The sequence below is a fragment of the Dunckerocampus dactyliophorus genome, chromosome 4 (assembly GCF_027744805.1).
Source record: "Dunckerocampus dactyliophorus isolate RoL2022-P2 chromosome 4, RoL_Ddac_1.1, whole genome shotgun sequence".
NCBI classification, from domain to species: domain Eukaryota; kingdom Metazoa; phylum Chordata; class Actinopteri; order Syngnathiformes; family Syngnathidae; genus Dunckerocampus; species Dunckerocampus dactyliophorus.
Genome location: NC_072822.1, coordinates 12139920 through 12166745, shown reverse-complemented (window position 1 = coordinate 12166745; position 26826 = coordinate 12139920). Strand labels below are relative to the sequence as shown.

General features: G+C 40.7%; 1 protein-coding gene across 6 annotated transcripts; it reads right to left on the bottom strand.

The window, feature by feature from the left end:
- Positions 1 to 172: 172 nt before the first annotated feature.
- On the bottom strand, positions 173 to 25985 carry LOC129180136 (leucine zipper putative tumor suppressor 1-like). 6 transcript variants are annotated; one of them, XM_054774264.1, is made up of 11 exons: positions 25821 to 25985; positions 16797 to 16934; positions 14684 to 14819; positions 14496 to 14576; positions 14284 to 14403; positions 8251 to 8413; positions 7806 to 8149; positions 6649 to 6822; positions 6408 to 6539; positions 3634 to 3828; positions 283 to 1374 (listed from the first exon to the last, which is right to left on the bottom strand). In XM_054774264.1, the coding sequence occupies exons 5-11, from the start codon at positions 14359 to 14361 to the stop codon at positions 838 to 840; spliced, it is 1623 nt and encodes a 540-aa protein (XP_054630239.1). In that variant the 5' UTR covers positions 14362 to 14403; positions 14496 to 14576; positions 14684 to 14819; positions 16797 to 16934; positions 25821 to 25985; the 3' UTR covers positions 283 to 837. The 6 variants fall into 6 exon arrangements, with proteins under 6 accessions (XP_054630238.1, XP_054630235.1, XP_054630236.1 ...); XM_054774260.1 differs by having other exon boundaries at positions 280 to 1374; positions 14496 to 14819; XM_054774261.1 differs by lacking the exon at positions 25821 to 25985 and adding an exon at positions 18463 to 19601 and having other exon boundaries at positions 280 to 1374; positions 14496 to 14819.
- Between the last annotated feature and the right edge of the window lie 841 nt (positions 25986 to 26826).

Genomic DNA, 26826 nt, shown 5'->3' with positions numbered 1-26826 from the left:
TGTAGCAGCAGATTCAACTGAGTTTTTTGACCATCATCTCCTTGTTGGATAGATGAACGATCTCAAGTAACCTTTGTAAAAAAAGATGATAAACCAGCACAGTGCTTTTTATGGTTGGAGCTTTGAGGAAGGATCCAAATGGAATACTTCCAACTAAGTTAAAAAAAGTTGGATGTATAGCGACCATTGAAGAGAATAGAGATGCAGGGTGAGATTACACTTTTTCAATTTCTTCTCCACAATATCTCTAGAATTTATTTCATTCTATTCTCTCTGGAGCCCATTAATCTCTCCCGCTCCCCCTCCAAAACACACACACACGCACACATTCACACACACAGGGATCACAATATGAATCAGCATTAAGAATACTTCTTAATTGTGTACTGTTTCTGAATCCTCCAGTGTAGATTAAAACAGCTTTAAGATATAAAAATAACATACAAGTTCAGCAAACCATATTTTACTGAAATTCAATGACAGTTTACTGCAATTGTAATTATTACAATTTATTCATTTTATTTTTGTGTTCCAGATAAAAATGAAATATTCAGAATCGTACATTATTTTAATGACGACGGATCCTGCTAGGCTATGTAGTACAAACAAAATGAATAAAAAAGAGACCCTAACCTTCAATAAATTAATAGTTTACAGCACAAAATATATTTTATTCATTTTTTTCTAAACGTCAGAATATGAGCTACCGTAATTGAATGTTTCAGTGCTACAATAACAGTAATTACTATTGGCAATGACCTCCAGTGGAAGCTGTGAGAAGACCTTTGTGTCAAATAGCAGTGAAAAAAGGAGTCAAGTGCATGTGTGTGCACGCCATCATATCTCAGTGGCGATGACATCATCGTAGGTCTGTAACCCGGAGCTGTAGTGGAGGTCCAAGCCCAGCTCTGCCCTGGCGTCCAGCTCAGCAGTCAGCTCCTTTAGGACCCTTTCCAGGTCCTGATTCTTCTTATGCATTTGCAGGTAGTTGATCTGCAGCTGCTTCTGGTACTTGATAACCTTGTCCTTCTCCTTGTTCCATGTGTGCCTCTCTTGGTCAAAGCTGGTCACAAGCGTTTCTTGAGCCCTCTTCTGATCACTGAGTTGTTGCCTCAGTCTCTCCACTTCTTTTTGGAGAAATTCTATGGAGACTTGTCCCTCAGGCTTGTCTGTTTGGTTCTGGATAGGTGTGACTCTTTCCATGGCCTGCGGATGCCCGTTAGGCTCAAGCTGTGAAGTTTGTTGATGCAGCTCCTGGTCTTTGGCCAGAGTGAGGTCTTGCTTCATTCCCTCGATATTCTTCTCCAGTTTGCCCACTTTATCTCTTAGCAGGTCTGCTTCATTCTTCTTTCGGTGAAGTTCATTTTGGCAAACCTAAATTTAAAATAAACAAAAATCAAACTTAATAACAGCATACTGTATTGCTTGGTGCACTGTGTTTGTCTCAGTTTTGTTCAAGTTTTCTTCTTTAGAGGAAGTTTTTCCTTGCCTCCGTTGCCAAAGTGATTGCTCATGTGGTGTTCACTTAGTTTTCTTCATTGTATGAGGAGTGTGCTTTATGTGTAAAGTGCCTTGAGATAAGAAAGTCTGTTGTGAATGTGTGCTATATAAATAAAATTGGCTTGCCTTCACTGTATTTGGCCTTGGGACAGGTGGATATTAACGCTCATCCCAAACTTAATGAGGCAGTCCCGTGTTGCAAAATACCATATATCCTCATAGTAGAGTAGTCAGTTTTAATAGACGCCATACTTCAAATAATTGCCGGCTGCATCATCCATTTAAACAAATAAATGGTAGTAACAAATAGGTAGCTGAATTTACCTTTGCTATGGCAACATGTCCAAAAGGTGGAACAAAGAAGAAACACAAGACACGCAAATCCTCTGTCTGCATTTTTAAAACTGCGCTTTTGTTTTTCTTACAATGTACAAAAAATGACCAACTCGTTTAACTGTGCATGTGGGAACAGTCATCAAACGATTAGCGTAATTTCTGGTGTATAAGCCATTACTATTTTCTTCACGCTTTAAACCCTGCGGTTTATATAGCGATGCAACAAATTTCCCAAAAAAATACAGTTCCCATGATGCTTAGAGTGCAACTTCAGGAAGTAGTGAATTGGCCAGTGAAGTGGACACTAATATCGTATTTTGAAGTCTTATGCAGTGATCGTGTTTTGAGCAGACAAATCTTAACTAAGTTTGATCAAGTGTAGAATTACTCCAGCTTCAGTTTGGACTGCGACAGATGTTGAAAAAAATAATCTCATGTCTCATCATCTGCGCTAACATTTGATGCTGCGAACATCGAGTGGCGGTAGGACTGCAAGTTTGTAATGTGTCTTTCTTTATAGTGTGTCAAAAATTCCACTATCACCAACGGGTTTCGAAAGGCTGTACCACTGCGTGATGAAGAGGCCAAATCAAGCTAAAGGGCTAATTTGCCTCGAGACAAATGTGACACTGAGAGCGACAACGAAAGAAAGAGAGACTGACAAAGTGTGTGACGAAGGAATTATGAGGCTGTTCAATTCTGACACTGAAGAAGACGACTTCAGTGGTTTTAATTCCCAAGAGGAGGATGTAGACAATGCTGAATGACTTTTCTGGTAGGCTACTGTTTAACTAGCCTTGTTACACGCACGGTTCAGTACTGTTTAACTCGTCATATTACACGCACTGTTCAGCAGTGTTTAATTAGCCGTATTACACGCACTGTTCGGCACTGTTTGGAAAAAAGCATTTTTTAATCAAAAGCTAAAAATATCTTTTAGTGTAACATCTTTCTGTGTACTAAATATCCCGTGTTATGACATGGACACCTGCGGCTTATAGACAGGTCCAGCCAGTGTGTTCTATGGTCCGGAAATTACGGTAGTTCTTCCTCTAACCCAGTGGTGCTCAATTATTCTCAATTATTTCTCAATTATTTTATTCTGTCCCCCACTGGGGGAAAGAAATGTTTTCACGTCCCCCCGATTTGAAATACTATTGAGAAAGTGATAATATTATTTATCTATTTGTACTGTACAGACTGAAATTGAGACTGAAACCAGCAAAATGCAACAAAATGGATAGCAGTGACACACACAGCGTATTCAAAAGTCAAATTGCATGCTGAGTATGACAAATTCCTACATGTTGGCAGGTCTGCACTAATATTGAAAGTCCTCCCTGCCTCTCATGTCCCCCCTGAAAGTTCACCGCGCCCTCCCCAGGGGGGCCCGCCCCACTATTTGAGAAGCACTGCTCTAACCCCAGGAGTTAGATGGGCTCCAGGGGTGGATGAGATCCGTCCGGACTTCCTTATAGGAAAACTGGAATTTTGCCCATCCTCCACAATCATTATGTGAGACATGGACACTTACTGTATGTCTTTTTTCTGTGCGTTTGAAAGACCTAGTCTGTCCTAGGTCTGCATTCAACAAATATAGCAATAGCTCTTATATTGGATCAGCTCATTAGAGTATGCAGCACATTGCGTGGTCATCTAACTGTAATTATCTTTTTTATTATCTTTTTCAAATCTTTTTTTAAGTACTTTCATCTTCTTAGGTGTATTATATTAATAAGAATTTTCTTCACATTTGTTTGAACTTGAGTGTGTAATCGGATTTCAAAGGAGACTAACCTCGACTTCGACGCTGCGAGTATGCAGCTTGTCACTGCGGTCTTTGTTCTCCTTCTCTAGCATCTCTGTCTTTGCTGTGATTTCCTTCAGCTGTACCCTCAGGCTGACTATTTCACTGAGCTTGTGGCTGACGTCCTCCTGGCAGTCTCTCAGTTGTTTCTTCAGCAAGGAGATCTCGCCTGCTTTCTGGCACACCTACACGAGGACACAAAGATTTATCAATATCACTGTGTCTTCTGTTGTGTGTGTGTGTTGTACTCTACTGGGAGGGCTGTTTACATATTTAATCTTAACATGTTCTGTGTTTTCTAATCACAGTTTATGACTATTCTCTTCATTTTGATATCACTATATATATTTTACAGTGAGTTATTTTTGGAGGAATTTTACACTTCCTCCAATGATGAAAATCCAGGAAAAAAAAATACCATTTGCCTATTGGGAAAACAATGGTAGATACCACTTACTATGCAAAGGGAACAACACTTAGAACATTTCATGCCAAAACCATTCTCATCAATTTGATATTCTGTATGTGGAATTATTTTGCACTGTTCACCTTCACAACTGAGTAGTTTGTAGCTGATTTTGTTCCCTGCTATGGTAATAGCGTTGATGAGCGCAGTAAGATGAAGAAAAGTGGTGCAGAGTATAAATTCCGTGTAAGCCATGTTTGTGTCCTTTTGAGCAGATGTGCTGATTTATGCTGGTGCTGTACACTGCTCCCATCCAACAACTACGTCTCCTAAGAATCCCATACTGTAGGACAGGAATCTTCAATTAAAATTGGATAAGGTTTGTTTATGCAGTTTTTTTCATAGCGAAGGTCTAAACCTTATTTTGCCTTTAATTGCGTCAAACAGACCAGCTCATATGAATATCAAATGTAATGAAACCCTGCACATCACCCTACAACACACTTTCCTCTTTCCTCCAGTTCCTCTTTTTGTTTGCCTTTGAGTAAGATCTCTGCAGCCGAAGCACTAAACAACTCTCCCGTCAGTGAAAGATGTTTTGTTTTGCTCCAAATCCTTAGTGGACACTCGTTTGCACGTTGCTGTGCTATAAATTAATGTGCTATGACTCTCATAGAGTCACAGTGTTTTGGCACTGGATTCTGGTAGAATTAACATATATTCCGTCCATTTACTTTTATATTTTTTTTCAATCAATTGTTCTTACTTTTGAGCAAGCCATGGTTTTCATTTGCTTGGCAAGTAAACAAACGATTTCACTGGCTCATTTTGAGTGATGTCACCGCGTTTGCTGTCACGTAACCGTAATAACTGAAGTAATTACGGCCGCAAACTGCCGCTGCGATCGGTCTGTGAGCATGGTTATATGTTGTTATATTTCCCATTCACATTTAATTGGTCATGGGTCCGTAAGGGATGCGGACTGGGGTGTGCCATTTGGCGATGGCTGTCACAGGAAATGGTGAGATACTGTACATTAAGTAAATACGGGAGTACACCCCTCACATTACAGAAGCATTTTTTTATGACAGTATATGTTCTCAATAAACAAAATTGAAATGATATAGGACTGCTATACAAGCTGTACATTGACTACTCTAAGTTATATCCAAGTTTTTTTTATTATTGTCCTTTGAGAAGAAAGAAAAATGGTTGATGAAAAGTGAGGGGTTTGCTCATTTTTATGAGATATTGTGTAGTACCAGCGACAAAGAAGTCACATGCAAGTGTACTTTGTAGTGCACGGATAAATGAGTGTTGCATCAGGAAGGACATTTGGTGTAAAACTTTGTCAAACAAATATGCAAATCACGACAAAGCTTTCCATGCTGGATCGTTTGCCGTCCGGGTTAACAACAACCTCCGCTGGCATTGTTAACCAACAGTGTGCCAGCGGAAACTATGCTACTGTTGGTTCACAACAAAGACAGAGATGGCGAAGATGTGTTAGGAGAGACAGAGCGATGAGGAAAGGCAGCAGCATAGCAGTGAGCGTAGGGACTCTAAACATTGGCACAGTGAGAGGAAAGGGTAGGGAGCTAGCCTACATGATGGAGAGAAAACAAATTGATATACGGTGTGTCCAAAAGACCAGATGGAAAGGCAGAAAAGCTAGAAGCACTGGAGGAGTGTATAAGCTGTTAAACTATGGAGTAGATGGGAAGAGAAATGGGGTAGGTGTGACCCTGAAGGTATGTAAACAGTGTCGAGGAGGTCAGGAGTGTCAGACACACTTATGGTGATGAAGAATGAAATTGGGGGTGTAATGATGAACACTGCTAGTGCGTGTGTAAGTTGGTTGTCATTTAGAAGAGAAAGAAGATTTCTGGAGCCGGATGGATGGGTTGAGGCGGCGTATTTCCAGAAGTGAGGGAGTGGTAGTCAATGAAATAGGAAATAGAGGCGATGAGAAGGTGATGGCAGGTATGCTGTTAAGGACAGGAACATGGAAGGACAGAAAGTAGGAGAGGACGACCGTGTAGTACTTTCAAACTGGACTATTCTTACTATTCTCTCTGTATCTGCATTAGATTTATTTGAAAGTGCAACACATCAGGCTGAACACAACACACTCTACAAACATGCCTGACACTTTTTCAAAGTTGTGTGTTTTTACTCTCTAAAACTCTGCTGCCATATAAATGAGCGGTCTGTGGCAACAACTCCTTAGGCAAAGCAAATGTTTTGTGACCAAACATCACATAGGATCAGATGGAATCTGCAGATAAGTAAAGCAAAGATGGATGTCTCTTTAGAGTGTACTGTATGCAGAAAGGAGGTGTCACAAATGCCACTCACCTCCCATTGAGTTTCCTCGAGTGTTGGAGCAAGTTGTGCGCTCTCCTCCTCGTAGGACCTCAGTCTTTGCTTGACAAGATCCCTCTCTCTGCTCAGCTTTGTGAGATCTTCCTTTAGCTTCTCGTTTTCTGCCTGTATAATAAATAAACCATGTTTATCAAATCTGCAGGATGTAGACTATTTGATTCATTACATGAGTCATAGTGGATTGAAGTGTGAAGCAAGAGGAAGTGGAGCTGACCTGGAGCTGGCTGACCTGCAACTGCAATGTCTGCTGGCTTTTTGCAGCCATCTGAGAAGCTTGCTGTAATGTTTTGGAGCATTGCTGATTTAACTCTTCCATCTCGTCACTGCAATACTTTTGTCTGTCCTCAAATAGCTGGCAGATGGCTACTTCCTTCGCCTCATAGCTCACCTGTTGTTGTCAAGGGACGAAATCTCAGTGGGGATATTTACAGTGGGCCGACACTGATAATTAATGGACACCTTTTGTCCTTAATTGAAAACATTTAGTAAAATATGACCTGTAAAATAACACCTGTTGGACAATGCAAACCCCATGCATATAGTCAAGCAGAACAGAATCAGAATACTAATTGCAATTCTAGGGAATGGGTATATGAATATAATGAATGTGTATACCCATCCATCCATTTTCTATGCCGCTAATCCTAATTAGGGTCGCTGGGGTATGCTGGAGCCTATCCCACTGAGGCCTATCCCAGCTGACTTCGGGCGAGAGGCTGGGTACACCCTGGACTGGTCGCCAGCCAATCGCAGTGAATGTGTATATACATATACTGCATATATTTGCTTATATTGTGTGGAGCTAAAGACATTGCTGTTGATTGGTTTGGTCAACAAAGAATTGTCACTTCTGTTATAATGTACTGTAAGAATGGGGAAAATGGGAAGAAAACACAAAGTGCAATTTTAAAAAATACAGTGAAAAATGTACGTATGCTGTTTGTGTTTGTGTATCTCATCATGCTATGTCTTGTCTTGGCTGCAAATGGTAGCCTGATCTGGGCTTACCGGTCCAAACCGTTCCATGGTGAACTGGACTGAGCAATGTTTGAAAATGTTGTGTGGGAGGGGGGGCGTGCTAAATGTTTTGTTAAAATCTTTGAAAGTGCTAGATTATTGTTTTTCAAACTGTTGTGCAAGGACCACTCATGGTACGTTGGCTCCATTTAGTGGTACTCAGCAGAGAAAATACAAACCAGTTAACTGTGAGTGCAGGCAACATTTTCTAACCTAAACTATAATGGCAAGTGGAGGCAGCAAAAATGGTGGTACTTGCAAAGCAAAATATTTTTGAGGAGGTACTTGGTGTAAAAAGTAAAGAACCATAGCTCTCGATGAAGACTTTCTGTAGGTCATAAAACAACGTTATACCTGTAAGTCCTGCAGTTCAGTCTCTCTCTCCAGTAGTCTTTGTTCCAATGTCTCAATTAGTGACTCGTCTGTTGTCAGAGGTGACCGAATGCCTCCCACAGTCTCAGAGAGACGATGAGACTGATCTGAAGACAGCGGGGAGCCACCATCCCTATAGCCACTGTCTCGGCTACTGCTGTTCACCCATGGGGACAAATTGGGTTGAGCTCCCTTGTGGAGGCAGTTGGCTGGAGTGGTGCAGCCATCGCTGTGACTGACAGGACCCGTGGAAGCACTTAGGCTGCCGCTGGTGCTGTGGGTGGGGAGGCTTGACATCGAGTTATGTCCAGAGTCCGACAGAGTGCCTGAAAGAAAAGAGAGGGTGAATCATTTACGAGTTATTTGAGATACAAGCCACATAATTGCATTTGGAGAACAAGTCTATCATTATAGTTTGGATATGTACCAGAGGGGGTGTCTCGCTTGTGTCTGATGTCTGGACTCTTTGGTTTATCCAGTTGGATGAGGATGTGGTCTAGGCTGTTGTGCTGTCCCTCTGTGGACGATATAGTCCGAGGTATTAAAGGCTTGTAGGCGGTGGACCGGACCAGTGACTTTTCAGCAGTAGTCTGCAAGAATGAAATGACACGACATTGTCAGAAACGCTCGCCACCTCTTCCCCCTTTTTTATATTCACTAACTCCTTTTAGCTGAGAGCCTTGCAAAAAGCAAGTCATCTTGTGTCTCCCCGAGCAAAGTATGTGTCACTTTGCAAAACTTGAAAATCTCAATGATTGACTTTCATAGTGATTCCAGTACATTGGGGGTGTCATGAGACACCCAACTCACGAGGCGAGATGACGCACAAGATTGGGGCCATGAGAATGAGACAAGAAGATATTTTAACATTAATTTTAAAAAAAGGTACAATGAAAAAATATGACTGGACAGACTTTTTTATTTAACTGAGTCACAAAACAATGCAGGTACGTTTTGAAATGTTTATTTGTACTTATTATTTATTTAGTACTTATTAGTATTTCGTATTTAAGTGTTAGTATTTAATGACCCATGTTCCACAAATGGCTCCTGCGCCACACTTTGGACTCCCATGCGTGTTTTCCCAGGAAGGTGTGGTGCAGCAACGCAATGGAATATTTAGTCGAGTTCACCAGAGTCTATTTACTTTCTCACTTCAGGAACTGTTGCAAATAATTAAAATTATCTTTGCAAGCTTTAGAAATAAGTTTTTCTTCATCTTTCTCAAGTTGCTGTGCCACTCCTGAGGTCTTTTCCCGCCTCTCAGTGGTGGCCCGCCTCACACTTTGACATCTAAATACCAGAGGTTGGAGAAAGTCTCAAATCTCTAACCCCAAGTCTCGAGTCAAGTCTCATGTAAAAACGAGCAAGTCCAAATCAAGTCTCAAGTTAAGACAATACTGGTCAAGTCCCAAGTCATCCTTTCAAGTCATAAGCACTGTTTAGTGTTTACCAAATAAAATGTCCTTTTAACAATGTAACAATCTATTAAATATGACACATACAATGAATGCATTTGTAATACTTAAAAAAAAACAAAACATTGTGACAAGAGTCACAGAAAAAGTGCTGACTTAGCATTCAGGATTTAGTCATTGCAAACCAGTACAACAACAAAGGAATTTCTGAAGACTTTCAAGATAAGGAGACAAGACACTCACTGAAAAGTATTTTCAAGTCATCAGACTAAAGTCCGAGTCAAGACTTGGGTCATTGACATCAAAGTCCAAATTGCAAGTCAAGATATTGTCAAGTCGATCCCAAAGTCATCAAAATTGTGACTGGAGTCCACACAGTCTGCTAAATGCACTCTGTTCGCACAGACTAAAAACGTTGTAATATGCATGCCAGACCAGTAGTTGGTGATGCAGTGAGCACAGGGAGAACATGCAAACTCCACACAGAAAAGTAAATGACAGAAGCAATCAAAACACAACGGAGCTCCAGTGGCTAGCACCTCAAAAGGTGTACAATTTGGACTTCAATCAAAATTTCCAAAAAAAGAAGTTGGAATTTAAAGAGCCATTATGTGTGGCGCGATACAATATTTTATAAGACTTCAGCTTAGTGAGCTCCTAAATCTGTCTTTTTTGTCATAAAGACCAGTTATTAATTCCAGTAACTCTAAGACACCTTTCTGTTCACTCTTCATCAGTCTTCAAAGGCTGAGTATTTTTACTTTAATTTTAATTTCATTTGGTTATACTGTATAGTAGTTAACAACCTTATACAGTAGACGTCCCTACAACGTAAATAATCCGTTCCGAGAACCTTTATGTTTTAGGGTTTTTACGTTATACGAAGCATAAAATACATGTAAATAGCCTAAACTGAAAAACAAAAACAATCTTACCGTTCACGAGATGTCTTGATCAGGAGCACGCAAGTGGAGGCAGGAGGAGGAGAAGGAGGAGGAGGACTAGCCTGAGTTGAAACGCGACTCAAAGAGTGTAAGAGTCAGCTGGTCTCGCAGACAAACGCACACGCACTACACGATAATGCTGTGTGCAAAATTTTAATTTGTAACTTAACTTAATTGTTTAAGTTAGTTTCAGGGTGACTACGAAGAGGAAGGGAGGTTGAAGGGAGAAGCCTGTCAATAACACAAACTCACGTACGCGCTATATAAGTCAGCCAATGAGATGAGAGTGTAGACGGTGCCGCGATAATCAGCCAATGAGATGAGAGCATAGGCGGTGCCCCGAAAATCAGCCAATGAGAGAGTGAAGCGTCAGAAGGCGTCACCAAGTGTACGCTGTTAGTCTGAACTTGCACCGACTTTAGTGTAATTTGTAAGGCATTAATAAAGTTGATTGAAAAAAAAAACTTGCACCGACTTGACGCTTTACATTATACAGAAGTTCTTACGTAATACGATGCAAAAACTTTACATAATTTCTTTACGTTCTGTGGAATTTACGTAAAAGGAGGTTTACGTTATGCGAGGTACTACTGTATAATGGTATGCACGGCAGTGCCGCATGGTGACTGAGTGGTTAGCGTGTCGGCCTCACAGTTAGGAAATTGAGAGTTTGAAGCTCCCTTAGAGTATGTGGGAGTGTGCATGTTCTCCACCACTTGGGTTTTCTCCGGCTACTTCGGCTTCCTCCCACATCCCCAAAGCATGAATAGGAGTTAACTGGAGACCCCATCTCTGTCTATATGTGTCCTGTGACTTGACTAGTGACCATTCTATGGTGTACCCTGCCTCTTATCCAACCAGTCAGCTGGGAATATCTGGAATATGAATATCTGTACAGTTAATCATTCAGTTTTATGATGGTTTGACTCTGTAACAAAGCTACTTTACATTATTTCCTATGGGATGGAGACATTTGCTTTAAAATGAGTACAAGTTGGCATTCCACCAGCATTACACAACAACGTTCCACTGTATTTTGATGCAAAACTCCCTCTTTGCATTATTACTGTACCCCCATGCTAATGATATAGTGAAAACATTCTCTCTCTCTACAGTATATTGTCCAAGATGGACACAAGTTGTACCATACAGTACCTCGCTTTCCTTTTCTGTCGCCTTCTCCTCCCTTCTGTAACCCACACCCTCCCTACCCACATGTGCTGCCACGGGGAAGATGAATAGCCCTTTACAGTGTTATTAATAAAATGTGCTGCTGAGGTAAAGAGGGAATGCTTGTGAACTCAGCATTCCTCCTCGCCGACTACATGACTGGGATATGGTATGCCTTTTTCGATTGTTGGAAAAAAAATTCTCCCTTCGTTATCCCTCAAGCTCTATCTGCTATTCTCTGCCTTGTCTCTTTTCAAGGCTGTATCCTATACCTTGGCCCGGGGCCTCCCCAAGATATAAAGAGCATTTAAAAAGGGTCATTTTACCTCCTTATTCCTGGTACACTCAAATAGGTTCCCTAAGTAGATCAAGGCATTTGCAGGTCATCCATTTGGAAGGGGGTAATTATTAAGATGGAGAGGTTCAAAACTGGCTGGAATCTGCTGTGAGAGTTCTAGCCAGAACGTTGGCTGGGGGCTTTTTAGAGTGCACTCATGTAGTAGGACTCACTAATAGAGCACAACGGAGCACCAGGAAGCAACGTTCCCTCTAAGTTCTCAGCGCACAGCAAATGTATGCAACACACTAAATAAAATCCAGCATGAACTCTAAATAAAATAGACACATAACAATTTATTCTGTGCCATTTTGCAATGCAACTCTGTGAGTGACAGGCGACAACAAGCGGTAAGAACGTATAACACAATGATGAACACTGTCCAGTTAATGATAAAGATTTATTTTTACTTACGTAGCCAATCAATTCATTAACAGTGCTTTACATAGTACGTATATGCAGCCGTTTTCCAGGTTAGCGTATAGCTAATGGGGCAGTGGAGTTAAGAGAGTTTCAGGCTGCTTGCTAACCCGTGTTATGGCGAAACGAACGGGAAGTACCACATCAATGCTGCAAAGCTAAAGCAAGTGTGGACTGAATGCCATGTGTAGCCACTGTTGCCAACTCCTCCGTAAGAAAAGTAGCTATTGGCTGTCCTAGAAGTCGCCAGATGATGATGATGATGATGATAGATGCTAGATGCTATAGTAGCAGATGCTGTAGGAAAAAAAGCATAACCTCGCAGGAGAGAGAAAAAAGTGAGTAAAAACATTTGAATTACATTTAGAACTATAGATAAACTTGGTTCTCGGTTTGCTAATTTAAAATTGGCCATCACTTCATCAAAATAAAATTATTGTTATATTTTCCCTCGGCCAGCGCCCACTACCCTTTTATCTCGCAGTTAGGGCTACTTGTTTCATTTATCACACAATGTTCTTACATCACACTTTCTGATACACTGACCGAGTCCGATTGAGGCTTTAGTGTAATGAGTATTAATTTAATGAAAGAAACATTTACATTTTAGATTACAGACTCTTCAAACAATACATGCGAGCTGCTTCTTACTATGTGCTTTGCTGTTAATTTATTATTACTTGAATGTTGTATGAAATGATTTTATGGAATGTTTTTAGAATAATTTCAATGATCTTTTCTGTAAAGCGCTTTGAATTACCTTGTGTATCTCTATAAATGACCCTGCCTACTGCTCTATCATTTCAAACACAGTGACAACTATATTTTAAAAAGTATATGTAAAAATGGTTTTATTGAGACACCAGGTTGATTTGTGAAGAAAAAAAAGCAGGCTTCACACATCTTGAAATAAACTATTCTCCAGTCAGCTACAGATGTGGTAGCTGCATGTTTTATCCTTTTGTTTTTGTCAGCAAATAGGCTAATCTCGCATGATAGCCTTTTACAATGTGACTGTAATGTTTGCACTGTAGCCGACATAGGTATGCTAATGTTGCTAACAGCGGTGTGCAGTCATAGTCAGTAAATCCTTCTATGCTGGTCTAGCCACTATCAGAAGCGCTGACCTCAAATCCCGCTATAAATTCTATTAATTTATTCCCAGCAGTCTTATCTTCATTTAGTACTGTGTTTCTTGGCTGCGCTGCTTCCAGTAGTGTACAGTATGTGTATGTTAATTGCTTTGTCCAATCAGATTTGAGCTTTTATGTGTTGGCATATCAATATAATCTGCCCAGGGCCTTCAGAATCATGAGTGGTGGCCCATGTCACATACATGCTATTAGTAATGGGGCTGTTTCTTTAACAAATCAGGTTTCAGATTCGCCTCTCAGGGCTGACAACAATGCATTTTCCTGTACTCAGATTGATTGATTGAATGAACTGTTAGACAAACCAAGTCACACCGACAATGGCTGACTGAGGAGGAGAAATTGGCATCCCTGGTGAGTAGATGTATTTTACTTTAAATGTTTGTTTTTGTCATGTTTTTAGGTAAATGTTGAATCTGAACTGTCTAAACCCCAAATCTATTGTTCTGTATATTGTTAAGCGGTTGTATTTGTAAGCTGCTGAATGGCCAGCGGGTAACAACGCCGGTGCTTGGGGACAGGGTTTCGAATCTCAGTCAGGGTGAGTGGCAACATATGGCAATATGTATTATTTTTTCAACACTGGCCCTCACAGTGTCTGTCGAGAAAAATATGGCCGGTTAACTCGCCACTGAAGGCCCAGGTACCAAATGCACTGCCCGCCACTGGTTGCTAATGTGTGTGTCCTTCCCCACTCGTTGCTGTGAAGTTTCTGTACGTGATACAGTATATGACATCTACTACGTTGCACAAGTGCAGAGGTGGTTACATTTAGGTGTTAAGACAAGATTTTGGGCAACGCACTTTGAGTTCACCATTTTGAAACCTCTAAGACTGCATTCAAAATGATTGAAAAATAGTATGATATGGGACCTTTAAGTGATTCCCTATCTGACAGTGTGAGTATATGAATGGTTGTTTGTCTATACGTCCTGTAATTGACTAGTGACCAGTCTTCCATGTAGTGTGTCTTAGGTTCCAGCTCACCACCTTGAATAAGTGGTAAAGAAAATGTCTTACCCCGTCAGTGCCTGACATAAGCATCAGTTTTGGTCGCTCATCAGATTTTCCTGCTTTGTTCCGTGCACCGTCTTCCATTGATCCTTCTTTCTGGTGCACTGGCCTTGGTTTATGGCTTACCTTAAGTGGATCACACACAACATGTAATCTATTTTTATATTTTTATTTGATGGAGTATCATGAACATTAAAAAAAAAAACTTGTGAGCCTACCTTGATGTAAAAAAAGTCCTCGCTTCGTCCCGACCTCGTGGAGGACAGACCTTTCGAGTGGTGGATGGGTGAGGAGGAGCCCTGAGTGAAGCTACATTTTAGTAAGGCATCAAGGCTACAACCTCCATTCCGTCTGTGCTGATTTGTTCTGTTTTTTAACTTCAGCTCAGATGCCATGCAGTGTTTACTGTTTAGGCTGTCGCTGGTGATGAGGCTGCTCACGCTCCCCATGTTCCTGCGGGCACGGGTGATGACTTAGAAGTTAAAGGGTGTGACTCAGCTCATGACCCCTCAGGAGAAGTTCACTTGAGTCGCTCGCTTCATCTGCAAGATAGCACATTGAAGTTGTAAAATGATTTCCCCCTTATAAAAGTCATGCCAGTACTGCCTTTAAAGCCTTTATTTATTCAAGTGCTCCATCATTCAAGTCTGGAGCAGGTGCTTTCCCGTTTGCTAAGTAAACAAAGTGGAATAAAAAGACTATTTTGGCTCAATGCCTGGCTTTGTGTGTCTAGATTTACGGCTTAACCGTTGGATTTGACTCAAAAGACCTTTGGGTATTCAAATTAGGATGCTTGCTGACCATTTGCAAAAAAATGGTGCATGTATTAGTGATGTTCTTATTTGTATTTCGCAATGAATATTTTCATAAGAATACAAGTGATGCTCTGTAGCCACAGCTCCCGCCTCCATTTAAAAGACAAAGAGGCCCCAGATGTTGTGTAGTGTGACAGGAACTGACCCACAGTGGTGACTGGTGGCTATCAGGCTCACGGGGCACCCCCTTAACCAGCTGGTCCTCAGCCCCTCAGCACTTTATAATGAGCACAGCAACAAAGACATGGACTAAAGTGCAGTTTATCACATTACATTTGTCTAAAGGGTCGTTTAGGATTTACTGGCAACATGGTTAGATGAGTAAACTGCACTCACTCTCAACATTAGGTATGTACTTGCACAAGGTAATGACATCCAACACAAGAATGCTGCTTTTACAAGGACAATATGGCTCAGCTATGATAAATAAACATATGAGAAAGAAGGAGTCATGTATTCATGAATTAATGTTTCAAATCAAACACTGTTTGTTGTTTTTAGTTGTGCTGAACTGCTGTTTTCTATTTCTATTGTTTTTTAACACTCACATATACGTCCTATAACATGCAATGAAATGTTTAAAGTATACCAATGTAAAAACAATGTATGATGAAATCAGTAAGTTAACATAATACAAGTAAGTAAAAAAATAAAAATAAAAAATAAATTGCAGCAATATAAATGGTGTCCAGGCTTATTTCCCTAATATTTACTGAGCTTCAAAAAAATATTTAGCAAATGTGCATTTTAAACATACATGGACCTTATTAAAAGGTCCATGTAATAATAATGCTTATTACACTAATAATAAGCATGTATTATAAGGAAATGTGAAACCAAGAAGGACATTTCTGTGAACAAAAGTACAAATAAAACATAATAAAAATATTGACCATCTGAGCTCACAGCTATACACTTAATTAGGTTTATAGATATAACTATTGTAATAATGGCAGCAACTGTGACAGAACAACAAAATAAAGACATCACAGAAAAGGAAAAAAGGAAGACAAATAGCAAAACATTTGACCTGCTTCAACAAATATTTTGCAATATTTTTATATATTTATTTATTATGTTTTTCTGCTTTGGACTGTGTTCTTGAGTGCCCCAAAAGGGGCCAAATAATCAAAATATTTTTTTTTCTATTATTATTACCGTGTTCATTATCATGTTAAATTGCCATGTTGACCCAAATATAAACAAACACTGATTATGTTATTATTCACGTCAATACAAGGCAAAATGATTTTTTTGTATTGAATCTTATTTGACAGGTGTGCCTAATGTTATGGCCGGTGTTCTATCCGGGCTGTCAGTGGCTTGTTTATTTGGAGGAGGGAAAGGCTGAATAGCAAAGGGAGTGTTGATCAATTTTCTCTAGCCCAGAAAACAAAAATGATAAGCAGTCGATGCAAAACGTCTCAATGAAATGTAATGAGGAGAACAATAATACACCATAAACAGGCAGAGAAACATTTACACTGAAAGTAATTAGAAGGGAACAAAAGTCTTGTACTTCTGAAGGTGAAAATGAAAGATGGATAATCCTGAATTGCATCAAAGCCTTCTAATCCATAAATAAAGCACACAAATAAGTATAGCAAACAGTCCTTGTCGGGTACTACAGTATTATGTACAGCTTTCACTCTCATTGTCACACCACTCACACATAGACACAGTGAAACAATAGCTTTTACTTACTGCTCGCTTACACTAAGCATCCAGGCCTGACAAGAGTGAACTGTCCAGTCCTGCATAGGGAAGCCCAGCACGCATATGCACACACGTGTATGTGTTTATGCTCTTGAATGAACCAACAGAGCTGAGAGAGTCTGGTAACTGTGGAGTGAAAGGGGTGGGGTCATCTTAGCATTATAACTGACATGTAAATTCAGTTGTGTGTGTGTGTGTGTTTGTTTTGCCCCTACCCCCCTGGCCCCTCGGGGGTGTACAACATGTGCACCCTCAAAATCGACGTGTGCCGCTCAAGTGATTAACTCCCGGCCTTCACAAAAGACCCCCCCCCCCCCCCCCTCTCCCCACTGTCACCCAGACACCTCCTGCTTCTAATGTGTGATAACCACCCCTCCCTGCCATCCCACTCTGTGCCTGCCCTGCACCCACACTGAGCAAACAAACCTTTATAAAAAAAAAAAAAAGGCGCTTCTCCTCACTCTTTGTTGAAGTGTGCCGCTCTTTGTGTTGCACTCCTGTTGATGTATTCTCCCCCAAACAGCCCTGGACCATATTTGAGTGTTAAACAAATGACTCGTCCTCATCATGAGAAGGGCCGGAGAGTTTTGACCGTGATTTACCACCTTGTCGTCACGCATATTCAAACAGTCCAATAGCTCAGCAGACGAGTGTTCAGTTAGCATCCCGCAGGACAAACATGCAAGATGTTGTGCTCCAAAATGAGCGAAACAACAAAGAGTTGTATTTTATGCTTCTGGAGCACTAGCGGACAAATCAGACGTAAATCTACCAGGCCATAGATGTCACAAGTGGGCTTATATTTTCTCTTTAATGTGAAGAAAGGAGACAGCTTTGCAACACATCTGCAGATTCATTGTCATGGTCATACACACACAAAATCAATAGCGAGACCATTTTGTGACATCATGCTATGCGGAAAGAACATTTTTTAAAAGCTGTCTTGAACTCTTGAAATAAGTCTCTTTACAGCTGGTGTGATTTTTCAGAGCTTGGTTCAAATAAGGGAATGACCTTTTCTACAATACAGTATTTTGCTTTTTATTTGGTATTTTACTACATGTCTGCTAATTACTAGAGGATCAGCCTCTATTATCAGGTGTGAAGCAAGTACACTTCAAAGACTGCAGTGATGTCCCAGTACTTTTGACCAGATTGACTGTGCATGTTGTCAAAGCCGCGGTGCTTGACCCAGTGACTTCTTTTTACACTTATGTGACAAAGAGGATATTCAAAATGAAATGCATAAGGTGCATTTGCCATTTGTATTTCATTTTAAGTCACTTCTTTGATTGTTTTTTTGTTTTTAAGAGTGGTTAATGCCTTTCTATACTTGTATGACACTTTAGAATGAATGACTTAAAACATTTATACAGTATAATGGCAATAGTTTGACCCTGGAACGGATTATTTCTATTTCCATTATTTATTGTGTGAACATTTTCTATATTCTTGTATTGGAGCCCATTGATATTATATCATTCAGATGATGCAGCTGGGGGTCCAATTTTATGTTTCTGTTCACTTTCCTTGGAGTGATGGTTTCATTTCACTTTTATGACTATTCAAGTGAGGAATGTTTAATATTTCATTGAACAGTCAGCATGATTTAAGAGCGAGGGAGTGTGTGTGTGTGTGTGTGTGTGAGGCATACCTGTGTTCTTTTATCTGCACTGAAGCGTTTGCGTTCTTTGTCATGTCTGTGCTGAAGCAGGGGGCTCTATGTATATGTGTGTTGGGGGTGTCATCCTAGCTTTTGAGCACCAGCTGACCTGCATGACACAAAGACCGAGCAAGGCCAGCCAGCTCACAATACAACCCCCCCCCCAACTCCCTCCTATACATTTACACCCACAGTGCCAGAGCATAGCCAATCCTTTTTAGCACAGCCGGTGGAAGGCAGCATTGTGCTAGCATGCTGTTAGATTTATACCTGCCTCTCTCACCACAATAACCATGAAACTTTCCACTGTACAGCCACACTGCCAGATGGCACCGCTTTCATTCTCACTGTCTCTATGGTAATTTTGAACAGATGCATCTATAATCTATCTGGTTCACTGTGTCTGTGTTTTTTTAGGTCACTCTTGGCATTGTTCTTTAGGTCAGGAGATCTTAAGCTTTATTTGAATTAGTTTTTCATTAGAGTGGGTTTGTCCATTTTCTTTTATTATATACAGTCGTCCCAACTTCACGCCCTCACTCTATTGTGGTTTTTCAAAAATTAATGAATTAATAAAGGATTGCTGTTTTGTGGTTGAATATGGTCCATTATTAGTAAAAAAAAAAAGCATATTTAAGCCAATTTTATGTATTCATGCCTAAATTAAACATTTTTAAGTATAAAAATGGCTAAATGAACAAAAATACAAACATAAGGCATTTAAAAGACATTATATGAAGTGTAATACAGGACCTGTGACTTGTGTGTGCCTTTAAGAAGCGGGGCCTGGGAAGTGACGTGTGTGACGTCAGCTGGCTAGAGTTGACTGGTTAGCTGAGTGCTAGCAGCAGGTTAGCAGTGTAGAGAGTGCCCGACAGCAGCTCCTGTGTGAATGTTCACTGCATATGTTCTCTGCTTGTTAATGAAGCAATTGAAGTGCATCGTGAGTTTCTCTTTAACCATAAACAGCGGATTAGTATTCTACACTGGTCTCAAGGTGTCAGTGCCGTTACCTTGATGAGACAACAGCCACCAGGAAGTACGCTTATCGTAGTCAATTAACCGCGATAAAGGAGGGTTGACTATCAGATTTTTTTTTATGATGGACTGGCATTCATCTGATGATGATGATGAACAATCTAATCCAACACGTCTGTGTAGGCTCTCAGTCGTACAGGAGTTGTCCATCGAGGAAAAGGCTTCTTGAGACGTCATCTGTACTTCTGTGTAGAAGGTGTCGGACGTTTCGCTCCTCATCCGAAGAGCTTCGTTTGCTGACGAAGCTCTTCGGATGAGGAGCGAAACGTCCGACACCTTCTACACAGAAGTACAGATGACGTCTCAAGAAGCCTTTTCCTCAATCTAATCCAACAGTTTTTAATATGGACCCCCCCCCTCGGCATGCTAGCTGGATGTTCATTTTTGCTTGCCACTTGTCTGTTGCCCGCCTGCATCTCGTTACGTGCCTTCTGCAAGCTTCCCTGCTTTCTGTTTTGCTGTTGGGAGTTACATTAAAGACTTTCTACTTTCACTTGGGTCCCGTCTCTGCATCCTGAGGTCATCGCTAGCACACCACCACGCCGTGACACTTCCATTCTCTTTGGTCCTGATTAATATGTGTTAGGGTTGTGAACGATAAACCGATGTGACCTGATATCCGGTCTGAACAGCAAGGGATACAGCTGCGTTGGTAGCAGCCTCCTGGATCGATAAGAATCAGCCATAAATCCTTAGATTAATCGATTGTGGAGACATTCACCGGGTATTGCAAGGCAAGCAGTCGGTTGACAGTGCATCTCTAATACAACGCAAGAGCCTGTGCTGCCGGTAAAAAGACTGTCGCGCATGCTCCATAGCTTGCCATGACTGAAGACGACAATGGAAGTAAATACAGTAGTAGCAGTGTTTTGAAAATACTAAGAATGTCACTTTTATAGAATTGGCTTGTTCATTTTATAATGTGACATTATTTTCTACATCAACAAATGATAACCGTAGAATCATATGGAATTGAATCGTATCGGTCATACACTGTATCAAATTGTATTGAATCGTACAGTTTTTAAAATATGTCGAGAATTGTCTCGTAAACTGTGTATATAGATGCGTATCGAATCGTCTATCACAAAGAGATGTACAATCTGAGTAACTAATGCATGTCATATAGTAAAGTCCAATTAATCCCAGTATTCTATGATATAAGAGCTCTGGTAGTGTAGTGTTACATGCTGCTGCCTTTTGGACAGTCGGTGCAGATTTGATTCCCACTGGCCACAGGAGCGTCCAGGGTGTACCCCGCCTCTCGCCCGAAGTCAGCTGGGATAGGCTCCAGGCTCTATCACCATAATTAGGATAAACGGCATCGAAAATTGATGGATTAATGGCCACCGGAGCTGTCCAGTACTGCTCCCAATCTGGGATCTGTTCCCTCGCTACAGTATTCATTACTACACCACTTTTGTTTTTGAAACATATTTTAGCACATTACAATATCACATACAGTATACACAGTACCAGTCAAAAGGTTACCCATCCATCCATCGGGCAAGAAGCGGGGGGTACACTCTGCACTATAGTTGCCAGCCAATCGCAGAGCACTTATAGACAAACAACCATTCACACTCACATTCACGCATATGGACAATTTACAGTCTTAATTAACCTAGCATGCTTATTTTTGGAATGTGGGAGGAAGCCAGAGTACCCGAAGAGAACCCACGCACGCATGGGGAGAACATCCAAACTCCACACAGTGATGTTCTAACGGAGATACGAAAATCTAAAAAATTACAAGAATAATTCATAAAACTTTGCTGGTCTTGCTTTCTCACAAGATTTCCTGAAGTAGTAAGAATTTTTTATATCAAGTTTTTTTATTATTATTATGATTATTATGATCATTATTATTTTTAGAATATACTAGTATAATATACACCACTTTTCTTCCATTATACTTTTTTAATTTACATTTTTTAATATCTTGAGATTTCCCTACTAATTGGTTAGAATAAATGAGGTTTACATTACCTTACAGTAGGTGTGGGGTGGAGTGTGGCATCCATACTGACGCAAGTTGAAGTTACCAAATATTGTTCCCTTCCCTGTGTAGGGTTACAAGGCAAAAAAAAAACAACCAAAAACTTCATATTCCTGTTAAACAATACCTTCAACGTCACCCATCAAAGTCTGGTCCTGAATTTCTAAGCACATTTCCCCCTTCAAATGAAAGTGGGTATTAAGTACGTATGAATCTATAGTCGCTGTGCTCACTGTTATGTTGGATTGGCTCAATGTAAAAAATGCTGGACGTATTGCTGCCAGTGTTATGTAACACATTAGATAAGTAGAATCAATCTGTGTTTCACGCAAAGTAAGTGATGATGACTCCCGTGTAATGAAGCAGGCACTTCCCCTTATCTCAGTCATGACATGGGGGAAATTAAACTCACAAATTAAAGCAGGAGCAAGAGAAAGAGGAGGAGGAGGAGGAGGAAGCAGGAGCTTGCAATGATAGGTTGAATTATTGAGATGTAATACTCTATCACTTTCTCTGTCATCCACTGTGGCCTGTCAGAATGGCCAGTCTCGCTCTCACACACACGCACACGCACACACAAATGTCCTGCTCTGTGGCAGACTTGTGGGGGATGACTAATGTGGCCTCCAGCAGCAAATCAAATGGGAATGAAGTGTGGGGTACAGACAGTCATCTATCTTCCACTGTCACTGCTAACACTGACACTGACCACTCATGCGCACACACGCATACACTCTTGTCCACTCACAGTGACACCAAAATAGCGTCTAATTGGCTAATCCTTTTAGTGCATTGTAAAGGAGATTGAACATGAATAGGGCTTCAGCGATGAAGAGCAGAATAGCAAATAGTCATTATGGGCCCCACTGTGACAGGTTGGAGCACCAGGCTCGGACTGAAAGGGAAAGACAGGCGCTGAGTGCCTATGAGAAAGATTTATAGTGTGAGCGTGTAACACTGAATAATACGCTGATGATTGTTGCATTCTCCTACACAGTCTTGTCTGCAAAAAGGCCTTGGGATGCAGAGGATGGTTGTTCTAGTTTAATAAAACGGTTATCACATAATCTGAACTTATTGTTAGCCTCCTCTTTGATACCAGGCCAGCTTTTGATGACACATCCCCCCTTGTGAAATGAGATTGCCTTCAGATGAGGCATCCAAATGAGACAGCAGGTCAACCAAACAATCAAGCGCCTCAAATATGAACGTGTCTGCACTGCTGACTGGGTTGGTGTGAATGCTTAAAAACTAATGGTCTAATACAGGCATTTGCATAAGCATGTCATATGAAATACAGCGCTAAATGTATCTTCAATGGAGCCTAAACATGGGCTTTTAAAGCTAAATTAACCCTACCACAATGAAATAATTAAAATGCCCTTTTAGGAGTCTTTATGTAGGCGCATCCACTCATATCCTTTAATCTATACATAACACTTTGTCAGGGGTCTCAAACTCAACTCAACTAGGGGCCACTGGAGGTAGAGTCTGGGTGAGGATGGGCCGCATCAGGTTTAGCAACCTTTACAAAACAAGTGCCACAAGCATGCTGTGAATCTGGAAGCACTCCCAGCAACACGCTTCCACAATCTAAAGACATCATGATATGTTCAAGGGTGTTCGAGGCTGTCCAACGTCTGGCACAGGGGCCATTTGCAGCCGGCATCTTGTTTTTTTGATCACACTATACAATATGAACACATAAATACAGTAATTACTGAGGAACTAATGAAAAGCTAATGAAGAACTAATGAGGAACTAATGACTAAGGCATATACATTTAGAGTAGTGACTGAGGAACAAATGAAAAACTAATGAGGAACTAATTAGTAGAGTAGTTACTGAGGAACTAATGAAGAACTAATTAGTAGTGGTTAGGGTTAGGTAGGTTTGTTCCTCACACATACTGTAATTTTGTGGACCTTATTGTGAAGAGTTACCGTTTTTTAAAATGTAACAATGGACCCTTGGTTAGCGTCATTAATTTGTTCCAGAAGGTCCGGCTTTAACCGAAACGGGTGCAAACTGAATACATTTTTCCCATAAGAAATCATGTAAATCCAATTAATCTCTTCCAGAAAGCCAAAAACAAGTTTTTATAGTTTTACAGTTATAGTTTTACACGCAGAAAACAATTCCAAATGCATATAAATACATACAAATGATGAATGAAAGGGGTAAATGAACATTTAAGGTTACTTTTACCTTCATTGAAGACGTGACTGTTCCCAAAGACACTATGTGGTTGCGAGATCAGCACCTTCCTCTTCTACATCGCCTTCCTATTTTGCCATGAGTTGTTTTATGAATTCAATAGTGTTTCTCACCTCAGTTACCCAAAATGGAGCCAAAGAAAGTTGCAAGTGCAAGCATTTGAATACAGAAGGTGAGGAACACAATTCATGAAATAACTCATGACACAACAGGCAAGTTGTAGTAAGTACGCTGTCAGTGCTAACGTATAAGACTATCTTATGTTATTTCTGTCTAAGATGGTTTATTTTCTATTAATATTTCTACTATATTGGGTAATAGAGGTATAAAGGTGACTATAGGGGTGTTAGTTCATGTCTACAGGGCTCTAATAATAGCAAAACCCATACTTAGAAGGTCAGAAACAGGTTTTCTATGCTCGAATGACAAAAATCTTCCTTTTATCAATATCCCTACTTCATATCCTACTTCAGGGAAGTTCACTTATCGTGGTCGGGTCTGGAACCAATTAACCACGACAAATGAGGGATGACTGTATATGTAAAAAGTGGATAAAGTGCACAATAGCGCTTCTTGGAGCCACACTCTCTGTCAGAGACAGGTGTGGGCAAACACAGATCAGTAGCATTAAACCTAGAGACACACAAAGTGTGTTATCAGTAGACATGACTAAAAATACTTTTATACAGTCTAAATTCCAGCACCAAGTATAAATGTTGGGCAACACACTTCCAATAGACTCTTGTGGGACCTCTTGAGATTTAAAATTGCTGAAAAATAGTATAAAATAGTAAGACTGGACACCCTTGCATTAGATTGGGCAAGTGGCCAGTGCATGTATAGAATTTGTCGAAAAAGAGTTATAAATGGCCTCTGCTGAATTTGGTTGTGCGTTGACATAAAATATTTAACTCACATCAAGTCAAAGAGTATCGCTATGCATATATTTTTGAACATTTATTGTCCATCACATATCCTTTTTACCCACCTTTTGCATTGTTTGCTAATTACAGACTGTCTTTGCATGATTGTCCCTTTGAGGCACAAATTACAGATGATGTTTTTCTAACAAAAATCGGCATATTGTCCACCCCTCCCCCCCACACACATACACACCGCACACAGCCCGTCTGTTTGTTTGAAGCTTTATACAGCGAGGTAGAGAAGAATCAGGCCTTTCCTGGCACAGAGGTCGAATGACCCAGCAAGCTGAGGAGCGAGTGATAAGGTTGTCATTCTGGAGCATAACCATCCTCCCACCTCGTAATCTGCTCAGGCTGTGGGGATGTAGGAGTAAGAGGACGTACAATGAGCTCACTTTTAGGGGGAGGTCGAGATTAGTATTTTTTGGAAAGCACCTAGGAATATAAACCTCGGGCTATAATTAAAAAGTAAGAAGCTGTTTGACCTTTTAATGGTTCATTACAGGAGGCCTCAGGCTTTTATGCAAAGTGTATACCTTCACTCATATTTGCAGGAGTAAGAACATCTGGATGCTACTTTGATGGCTGTTCTACAAGGATGAAAGTCACATATCTGCACGTGACTGTCTTCACTCATGCTCTATTTGGGACAGTTATTTTAAGTCTTCCTCAGTAGGTCATAACAGCTCCACGCAGCCTACATTCACACGAAGAACTAGACTAGGACCCAAGAGCTCAGCTGCAGTTTATCCTTCAAAAGCACGCACCTGCATACTTCCATGCTTTGTGATCCTCCACTGTGTGTGTGTTTTGTTGCCTGTAATACAGAGCAATGCTGAGCGTGCCTGGACGTGCCCATTTGCCTTGTCACACCCTAATAAACTGGATATCTAAGACCCGTGTTGCCACTTTACTTTTCTTTCTCTATTATTTGACTTGTCAACAACATGGGCACAGTTGAGATGGACACCTTGAGGCGGAAACTCCATGTTAAACAGGTTTATCCGGTAACGGTCTCAAATTTGACAAAGTAAGTTCTCATCCATTGACTGATGAGGTTCTATTATTAAGAAATCAAACACAAAAACTTTCACACAAGCATTAGGATTTCTAGCTTTGACAGACTATGACATCACCACTTTAATCCTGTTACAATATTTGTGGTAACTTACCTGCCTGGTCAAGCCTTCCTCTGCTCTCCCTTCAAACTGAGTAGAATTCAGTGACCAGTGATGATGCTGTCAGAGTCCACTTCAGACCCTCTCACCTTCTGTCACCGGGAGCGTGCTATGGTGCAATCAGTCCGTCCCAACTCCCGTTCACAAATTCCTCCATAAACTCACTCTTGCTCTCTCTGCCCGCCCCCTCTTTACAGTGCATCATGGTTGCCTCCTCCCCCCCGCCTGAATCCCCATCTCGCATTCTCCGTCACTCATCGTCCAAACACCGCCAACCTCTCCTGTTCGACTGAATCCTCCTCCAACATGCAGTTCTCCTCACTAGTTTTGTCTTCATACCTTATAAATCTCAATCAGCTCAGTTGTCCCTGGGATCGCGCATATGGAGATGATTACACAACCTAAACCAACAAAAAACTGTCTGGTCACACAGAATGTTGTACTTAAAAGTCCCATATTATAGAGTTTTAACAAATTTAAATAAGTCTCTAAGGTCCCACAATAGTGCATTGGAAGTGTGTTGCCCAAAATTTTGCGTTGATGCTAGAATTAAACAGTTTTCAAGTGTTTTTAGTAAGTGCTATTGGGAACGCACTGATTCTGTGTATCTGTAGATTTAATGTCTATGAGCTGTGTTTGTCCACGCCACAAGCATGTGGCTCCGAGAAGTGCCACTGTGCACTTTTTACATATACATTGTAACTCGGCACTTGTTAAGTAATGGATATCATATATCACATACAACAACGTAAGGAGTAGACCAGGAGGACACAAATTACGTAATACGTGATGTTAGTGTACCTTTTAGAATGTCTGTTTAACTGTTGACTAAATTACAATTAAATATTTTTGTACAAGGTTTTCTCCGGCTAGGTTAATTGAACACTCTAAATCAGGGGTCTCAAACTCGCAGCCCGCGAGCCATTTGCGGTCCGCCAAATTGTATCTTGCGGCCCGCGACTGGACATCAAAGAGTAGTGTAACTGCAGCCCGCAACATC